Source organism: Pygoscelis adeliae, unplaced genomic scaffold (genome assembly GCF_000699105.1).
Source record: "Pygoscelis adeliae isolate BGI_AS28 unplaced genomic scaffold, ASM69910v1 Scaffold242, whole genome shotgun sequence".
NCBI classification, from domain to species: domain Eukaryota; kingdom Metazoa; phylum Chordata; class Aves; order Sphenisciformes; family Spheniscidae; genus Pygoscelis; species Pygoscelis adeliae.
Window position 1 is genome coordinate 2,183,195 of NW_008824369.1, and position 9,386 is coordinate 2,192,580.

A 9,386-nucleotide genomic window follows, 5' to 3' on the forward strand; every position below is an offset into this window, starting at 1 on the left:
TGTGTGGGGTGGGGGGGGGGCAGGGGGAATCAATAAGAGCAACTGTGTGACTGTTCTTCTGTTTTTAACCCAAGGGCTCTCCCTCTGTGTCCGTAACACCAGCCAAACTTTCTTAGTAGCACAAGCTTCTTATTCAGCTTTGTTTTGACAAAGAAAGATAAACCACTGTTTTGTTCTGCCCTTCCCCCACCATTTACTCATTAGTTTTATTTAGTTTTGTATTCCCTGCTCCTTGCAGGAAGAAAACATATTTTAAAAAAGTAATTATTTTTGACCATATTAAGTTGTTGACTCTGTATGTTCTTATGAAGAATTTAAAATAGAATGTAATTATAAATCACTGCTAAAATGAGCTTGTCCTGCAAAGGCAAGGACATTTAGTTGTGTCCTTGTATGACTGGAATCACTGTAAACAACTAATATTCCTGTTTGCAGAAATAACCAGCTCATTCAGCTGTACAGAAAGGAAGACATATAAGGAAACCAAAGACTAAACCAGAATAAGCCACTGGAAAGTTTTATGTCAACAAAACTGGATTTAAATTAAGTAACATCAATTCAGTATTTTGACTGTAAATGAATCAGAACATTAAAACATGTTTTAAAGGGAACATTTGTGATGAAACATCTATGACTAGTTCCTATACTAAATGAATAGGAAAGTTCCTACTTATTTCTTCTGTGCAGGATCAAATCCACACAGCAAAGTTATTTCTCTAGCTTTAGTACTACTTTGTAGACCTAAATTTTGAAAATTAGAATGGCAGCTGAACTGTAAGGAAAACACTGAATAAATGACTTATCAGTTATACACAATGGAAAATACAGAACTGATGACACAGTTGCATCATACTACATAGGCATGAAGGAGTAAAGTTAAAATTACACAGACAATTTCCATTCTTATGTTTTCCAATTTTCTGAGTGCATGACTCTGCAACTTAAATCTCTTTTACTATTGTTTTTTCTGCCACTGATTTGCAGAAATGTGAGCAGATTTTAACGTTCGTTACTCTGCCTTACTCAGTGGCAAAAGTTTAAAAAACAAACAAACAAACAAACAAACAAACCCCAAGCTCAAACCAAAGAAGTGCATTCCTAAGCGAATTGAAACGATGGGAGATGAGTCAAGAGTCACCTTGCTTTAAAATCAACTGAAACACAGTAGAGCTCTCCTCCAGTGAGAGGAAATAAGGAAATAAACTACACATTCAACAACTACAATACACCCTTTCCAAATAAGAACAGAGAATTCATTTACCCAGTAATTTTACAATGGTGGTGATAAATTAGAATTGTGGGCAGACAGCAGAGAACTAAGAAGACATACAATCCATAGCAAGGATCAGCCAAATTAAAGGGAACTTTTTACATTGTCAAATTTTGAGTAATTAGTACTTCCATTAGAGGCACAGTTCCAGCTTTAAGCAATTCTAAGTAATTAATGTTCTTTTATTTTGCCTAGAAGTCCTGACTTCAGCATTCTCTTAGGATACAAATTCTTCTAGCCAGACCTACACAATACAGATTAACTGAACTAGAAGACAATTAGAGTAGGCAGATGAAGATGTAATTTGTCAGTCTGTACACACTGTTACTTCTAGCCTTGGATGCAATTTTTATTAACACAGCAGAGTGATTTAAACGGAGGCAGAGGCACGATTTTGTCCTATCTGTATCTGTATGATTGCCTAAGCTACAAGCGATGCTGAGATTTGAAAAGTCTACATGACCAAATGACAAAACAGAGTGAATGAAGTGCCAGATTATATCTCCTGTACAGCTTTGGCCAGCTACAGGGATTCAATAATTGATTATACACTTAATAATTTAAAATACATGATGGAGGAAATTTGCTATACTTATTCATCACGCAATGTAAATCCCTAAATTAAAATGCCGAGCTGAGCAGGAAGCAGAAGCTGGCCTAGTGGCTAGCATATGGAAAAGACGGAATTTGATTGCCAGAGGTGTACTGCATTTGCACGCTGTGCTGGGTAAGCTGTCTGGGTCCTCACAATCTTGTCTTTAAAATGGGCCTAGCAATACACACCTCCCAAAAATGTGTTTGTTTTTGTGTTTCATGGGTATTTTGAACTTGTTTGCCAACCAGTTGAAGATTCTTTAAGAAAAGGGGCAAAGTAAAAAAGCGAAATGCAACTAAATATCCCTTCCTATTTGCACTACAACATCAAGTATAAGACAACTTAAAATATTTCATATTGAGCGTTGAAACCCAAGACATATACAGTAACAATACAAAGCAGAAGTTTTACAAGCCTTTTACCCAATTTCCAGACACCGCTGACCGTTGAACAGTACCGTACACCAAGAGACATGTGGCAGAAAACATCATACTTCACTTTCTCTACCAAACGCAACCATAGCAACAATTACCTTAGTTTTTAAGCTTCTGAATTTTCCGTAACTGCAAGAAGCGGAGGCCAAAGACCATGTCCTTCACCCAGTAATTGGTAGCACTGAAGGGAAAGTTGGAACTGCAGCTGAGGAAGAGGGGAGCAGAGCAGGACCTCACTCGCAGGGGGCTATTACTGTACTGGTGAGAGACTCTAGCTGATCTTTTCCAAATGTTATTGTTCACATGGACTCCAGATTGGCAGGCCTAATATGCTTTTAATATTAATTGATATAAAAAGAAATATGACATTCTTGATCTACAAAGCCTCTCTTCTCACAGATTTGTCAAGATTTGCATATGGCCAGAACCAAGGTCCAAGAAAGGCAAATCTTGCCAGATCTGTCAAAATCATCAAAGTTTCACATCTTTTGCCCGGATCTTACCTTTACAATCCTTTTTACAAGTCTCTTCCAAAATATGGTTGCAATGTGTTTGTACTTTTAAGCTACAAGGTAATTAAGTGCACAGTGAGGACCTACATTTTTGTGTGAACAGAAACCCAAAGTGGCGATTTTCAAATATCGAAGGGAGAACACAAAGTCTTCTCTGACACCTAAAATGCAATCATAAAGTCACAAAAAGACACTGAAAACTTAATCCCTGAGAAATTCTTACTTTTCCTGATAGAAATAAAAAAGTATCAGCTTCTGCTTGGAGTGACGGTAGTTTTTCTCAGCTGCATATTCTCAGACATAAAAGGTAAGATCCAAAGATCTTTCACTAGTTCACTTAATGCCAGTATCACTGCTTTTTATTACTTCTTTTCACCAACTTTTGCACTGGAAGCTCAGTTTTATACAGCTTTGGGCCTCAGAAAGGCTTCAACACTGCATGCATCCTCTGCAGCCCCCATCCAACTGTCGCCCCATAGCATAGGGCCAGCACCTGAGCTGCTGACAAACCATCGGCAGCTCAACAGAGAGGCTGCTGCTGTATTCTGCTCACTATTGTGTTAAAACTCCATCACAGTTATTGTGTTAGAGCAGGGCATGCTGATGTCTAGTCTGTCTTGGCTGAAAACATCATCTTCAAGAAGTCAGAAAGCATAAGTTATTTGTTACTAGTAATATATTTCATACTTTCAAAGATTTGTAGTAATCCGTGAGTGTGAAGGCTGTCAAATCCACGCAGATGCTTCTTATTGAAAAATTAGGCCTGCATATCCATAGATCCTCCCCTCCTTCACCCATCCAAATTAAAGCCGTAATTCCCAAAGACAGCCACTCTTCTAAAACTACACATTTCATATAGCTGTTATTAATAAAGTATGAACAATGTTTGCAGAAACATTAAAGAATCAGGTCAAGAATGCTGTCTGAACACAAGTGTTATTAAATAAGCCAATCGTCCAACTTCTGAGTAATTAATGTCCTTGGTTTTTACTTGAAAGCCTCATTTTCAGCACGTTCCTAGGAGACAAATGTCCCATGTCAAAGCGAATGAACACAAATTAACTCTTCTGAATGCCAATTACAAGAGAAAGATGAAAATGCAATATTGGCAGGCTAGATAGAAAATGTTGCAGCACAGCACTTCTCATCATAGGGTAAGTTTAGGTACAATCAGATGATTTCACTACATATGGTCAAAGGATTTGATCTGTTCCCATCTGTGCATTATCTGAATATCTAAACAATTGCCATAAAGCATTTGAAAACTTTAAAATATAAAAGGAAAACTAACAAAGCTGATGGTATCTCCAGATCACCACGTGAAGTACTAATAAGCAACTGTTATACAACCCGTGTTCAACAGACTGAAAATGATCCTTCCCAAATCCAAATGACATACTTCTAAAGCTGAAAGTGATAGATTACAGCTGGCTGAGCAAGCACTGTACTGTATGCTCATTTTAAAAGCTGCCATTGTAAAAGACCCTCCAGGCTTTTTGTTGGTTCCTTTGCTCTTCTTATTAAGAACTGCAAAGCTCCTCTTACTTAACAGTAATTACATGGGGAGGTGGAGAAAAACTAACAAGGAAGAGAGGTTTATTTTTCTAAAGATATGCAGTAAGATTACTTTTAATCAAAACCGCACGTCTATGGAACAAATACGGTATTTTTATTTCATCACCTCAAAACATGATAAATATTTGCAATTGGAAACAATTATGAGTACAAAATCTCAAAATCTAATATTAGGATTCTTATTAGAAAATATGTCTTTACAACAAATTTATAGTCTCTGTATACAACATCCTTGTCACCAGACAACCATTAAGACACAAAAATACCCTCAGGACAGCAGCTGGAGAACTTGTCGTATACGCTCACACTTCTCCAGCAGGTTTGGGTCTTTGGCATCGGAACCATCAAATTCCTTCATAAAAGCTTCAGCTTTCTGCACAGTTATGTCTCGCGCACCACCTTGAAGCCCTTCCAGATAATCCAGTAGAATGGTGAAATACTTGTCTGGAACCTTTAAAGAAAAAAACAAGGAAGAAAAAACCCCTGCTTTATTTTCTTCTCTCTCAATACTCATTCACAATCATGTCAAACCATCACCTGAAAGATAATTAGGAGAACTGCATGGGCTTTTGTGTTTGCCAGTGCCCACCTTGGAATGGAAGTGTTTCTTGCCAAGGTTCAAGCTGCCGGGAGGGATGGACCGTGGTGAGAGGACTGTCATGTGCTCAGATGGGCAAAGCATCCGAGAGGAAATTATAAGCAGATGTGGAAATGCTGATCAGCAAATGCAAACACTCCCTGACAGTGAACTCAAGGCTGTGAGCGTTGTTGGAAGAAAAAAAAAAAAAACAAAAACAAACCAAAAAACACTAGCCAAATCCTACTTTTGGAAACATGCATGCAAACCTTACCAAATTCAGTGAGAACTGCATGCACATGTCTGAGGAAAGAATTTTGCCGGAATTACCCTCGCCCCTACCCAAAATTATTTGTTCGCTAAGATGAGATACCACCACCATCAAGCACATTGACAGAATGCTTATACAAAGGAATAGAATTTAATTTGAAAAACAAATTGAATTCAGACATATGGAAATAATTTTTAAATCCTGCTGACTAAAACTGATAGGCTCTACTAACACGCCTAACATTAAAAGCAGTTTAGTCATCTACAGTTGCGTTACCCCCATTTCACTCCCTTTCTAATTAACTAGTCATAGGTTAAATTTTAGCTTATCTGGTACAACATACAATTTAAATGATCATTACCTTAAATAATCTTGGCAATATCCTAGCAAAGACTTTTGAATGTTCAGTATTTTCAAAAGTATTAGGTGAACAGATCTACGCTGAAGCATATCTTAACTTTATGTTGTGTACCTGTGGAACAGGTTTCAGCCAATAAGAGAATATTTTTGCTGTGAATCAGGAGATGTTAAAATGACCTAATCGTGCAAGTATTTTTCTCCATGTTTAACTTCACACATGTAACTTTAAAAGGCATACTCGACATGAGTCAAGTTAAACACATACGTAAGTATTTAAAGGATTGGAGACTAATTATTTGAGGGCTGTTCAATCCTGCAAAGTATCAACATTTCAGAGAAGACAGAGCTTCAACAGATACTTAATTTACAACTTATTTCTCCATCGCTGTTTGGCAGCATAACTTTGATCACTAAAACTTCTCTCACTCCAAAAGAAGAGGAAGAAAGAATATTCCAACAGTGCCTTCATCAATCAGGGATATTACAAAGTAATAAATCAAAACCAAACTCTGCATTCAGCCTCGTAACTTATATGCTGTGGAAAACCTTCTAATTCTTCACACAAACACTCTTGTGTTAAAGAAACAATACAGATACAAAAAAAAATATGAATTTTACAGACTAACACTGAAATGGATGAGATATGAAGTGTTGCTATAATATACAAATCAAACACATTTAAACATAATAATAAATGTCTGAATTCTTGAAACCTTTTTACTCACAGTAACCTGGTACTAATAACAGACAAAAACATTCAGACACAATATCAGCATGATAGCGCTCCCTTAATGCAGATGCTCAGTACCGGGTTTTTGAAGCTCAGCAACATTTCTGTGTTTCAAACCTTAGCCAAATTATCTACATAATTTACACCTCTTGTTCTCAGACCTCGTGGTATAGTCATACCTCACTGTGGAATTACAGCTGTTATTATTATATATCATTTAAGCAAAGTGCTTGAAGGGGCAATTAAAAGCCTGCTCTAAACTTAGAAATACTAAGTGTGTAGACAGACATGTGGCTGCCTGAAGCCTAGAAAGCATTTAGCATTTGGCCCTAAGGATAAGTGCTTGAGTGTGCATAAAGTCTGATTTTTTTTCTTTAACACAGCTATTAGGTTTATTTCAGCCAGAGCTTACAATACAGTACCATGTAGGCAAGTAATATCCTATTTTTTCCTCCTAACTTACACATACAATAGAGCCATAGCAACAACTGGACAACAGAACGTAGAAAGTGCCAGCAAAAAGTTAATGAAATCCAAATTTTAATTCTTAAAATAAGTAGTACAAGAGCTGAAATTTCAGAGATTCTTGGCAAGGTTTTACAAGAAGGAACACGATCCTTCCCTAAGATCAGCTTTTGGTCAGGCTTGAAATTGGATATCAAGATCTCCCACCACGGCTCTGGCAAGTGGAAGTGATGCTTATGGGATTTTATTATTATTCTTTTCTTAAACTGTTTTGACCTTTTTCTTGTTTCTTTTTCTCTCTCACACGCTGACCTTGCCTCTCTTCTAACTAGCTAATATGCACTGGAGCTGACTAATATGGAAATATCACAAAGTTAAATAATTACCTTCATCGGGAAAAGGGGGGAAACACTACACATTAGTAGCAGGAAAAGAACAGTTATCACTTTTAAATTATACTATGTAACTCAAGAGTTTCCAGACTTTTTAGACTTGCAGATGCCCACAAATTTACAAAGCAAAAACAGGTATCTGCAAAGTGAACTTCAGCTTACTGCCGCCAAGCTTGCTTTTCTTAGTTACCTTCTGAGGAAGCTTCAAACCCCCCCCAGGGCCTTGCAGTCCAGAAACTGAAGACAGCTTTCTAAAAATGCTGTGCCAGATGACAAAGATCAACAAATGATCTAGTGTTTATTTTATACTGGATCCTGAAGAAGCATATACACCGTAGGTACACAGGCTTGGGTTGGAAGCTGTCAGCCAACCACCAGATGGATTTTAAAGGGACTTGAAAAAACCTCATGTTGCAAAAGACTTTAAAACCTCAGCTTATTTCTTACAGAAAGAGACCTATCAGTACAGGAAACCAATTCACTCCTTTGCATGGCTTTTCAGTAGGCATCCAAGTGACACCATGAGATCAAAGATGTGGCTTAGGAAGGAAAGAAACTCATGTATCCTTTTGTATTGTAGTCAGGCTTCGATATCCAACAGACTTTATTCTGTAATGGACTCGAAGCCGGATTTGGGTATAAAAAAATATGCAAAAGAAGCTGATCTGCCCTCCCTACAGTCCTGATGAAGAAAAAGACTTAATCATGTGCTTAATTGTAAGCACTTGAGCAGTTCTAACTTTACTGAATCTGGAGGCAGATGTTAATCATTATCTAAAGCTCATATTCAATGCATCTCTGATTATTAAACAGTACAAAATATGTGAATTTAAATAAATCATCACACTTTCATCAGGTTTAAAAAAAATAGAAAGGAAGTTTCATTTCAATGTTGAGAAATAAGGAGTTAAGCTGTGTTTTGATACATAAAACAAACACTACTTACGGTTAATTATTTCCCAGTATATTTCAACACAAAATCCAAAGTAAACAGGTAAAAAACTAAAAACATTATTCTGCCTGTGAAACAATTTCTAGGTAGCTTTAAAGAGCATACCTTGATTTTGAAAGGTTGATAAAGGCTTTCAAAGGAGAAACTTAAAAATAGAAGACAGTGCAAACAACCTACAGTCAAATTTGTATTCTGCGACTAATCTTTTTAAAGTATTACACTGTGTGAACATTTTTGCCTTCATGAAACTCTGCTTTTAATTATCTGGTTCTCTAAAAGTATTTTTAATCATAAAGGTAACACCCTACATCAGGTTATTGGCTTAAGAGCTGCTGAGTAATTTGGGTCAGGAAGATTGGTATGCTTAAATGTTTAAGTGCACACAGAAAATCAGCAAAAACTAACTGAATGTCAACTAAATGAATCAGTAAGTAAGGCACTGTGCAAATGGCTAGATGTTTGTTCTATTACACAACAAAATGAATGACCTGAAACCCTCCATTCAATACCATGATGGTCAGATGCTGATTGGAAATTCAATCTCTGTTGTTTTTTAAGTTATGAAATGAATGAATTTCAGTAATGATGCAAGCCTAGCTTCTGGTTATACTTTATGCTTTTTACAATCAACATCAGGTTTCACTTATATTTTAATGAGAAAGCTATTTTAACTTCTTGGCAATATGGCTGTACATCTTATATGGAGCCAGAGATATCTGAAGCAATATGAGAATCGTGGTTTACAGTATTGGGTTCCACATTCTGAAATTCAAATGAAGGATATGACTCAAATTCTCAGTAAGCTCCAAATTTATATAAAACATGAATCTGCTCTATTTATGCTTGACATATATCAAGCATAAAAATCTAGCACACACAGGAGAGTGATCACCAACAAAATAAAAAGATTAATTACAAGCAATTAAAGTGATTTAGCATTTTGGTTAAAAACAAAGTAATTGATTTATAAACTATTAAAAAATTATTAGAAAAGTGTACGGCTAGTACTAGCAACTTGTGGTTAATAAAGAATAGCTATAACTAATGTATAAAACTTTATATCATATTTGTTCTGAGAAAAAGCAGTGTTAATACAAACCTTCTCTTTATCATACATGTGCAAGAGAAGCCAGGTTTGTCTTGTCTTTTGAAACTTCCATTCTTCTGGGTTTTCAGACCAGCTGTAGTAAATTTAAAAAAAAAAAAAAATTGCTTAAATGAAATACTGTGTAATCAAAACATTCAGTATTCTT

At 36.3% G+C, this 9,386-nt stretch overlaps 1 protein-coding gene across 1 annotated transcript in view; it reads right to left on the reverse strand.

The window, feature by feature from the left end:
* Positions 1–4,457: 4,457 nt before the first annotated feature.
* Positions 4,458–9,386, reverse strand: part of LOC103913563 (chromosome unknown open reading frame, human C7orf50) — a 27,835-nt gene continuing 22,906 nt past the window's right edge. The window contains exons 3-4 of the mRNA XM_009320063.1: positions 9,233–9,314; positions 4,458–4,837 (exon numbers count right to left, since the gene is read on the reverse strand). Coding sequence (XP_009318338.1) covers positions 4,655–4,837; positions 9,233–9,314 — 265 coding nt within the window. The 3' untranslated portion in view covers positions 4,458–4,654. The remainder of the gene's footprint in view (positions 4,838–9,232; positions 9,315–9,386) is intronic.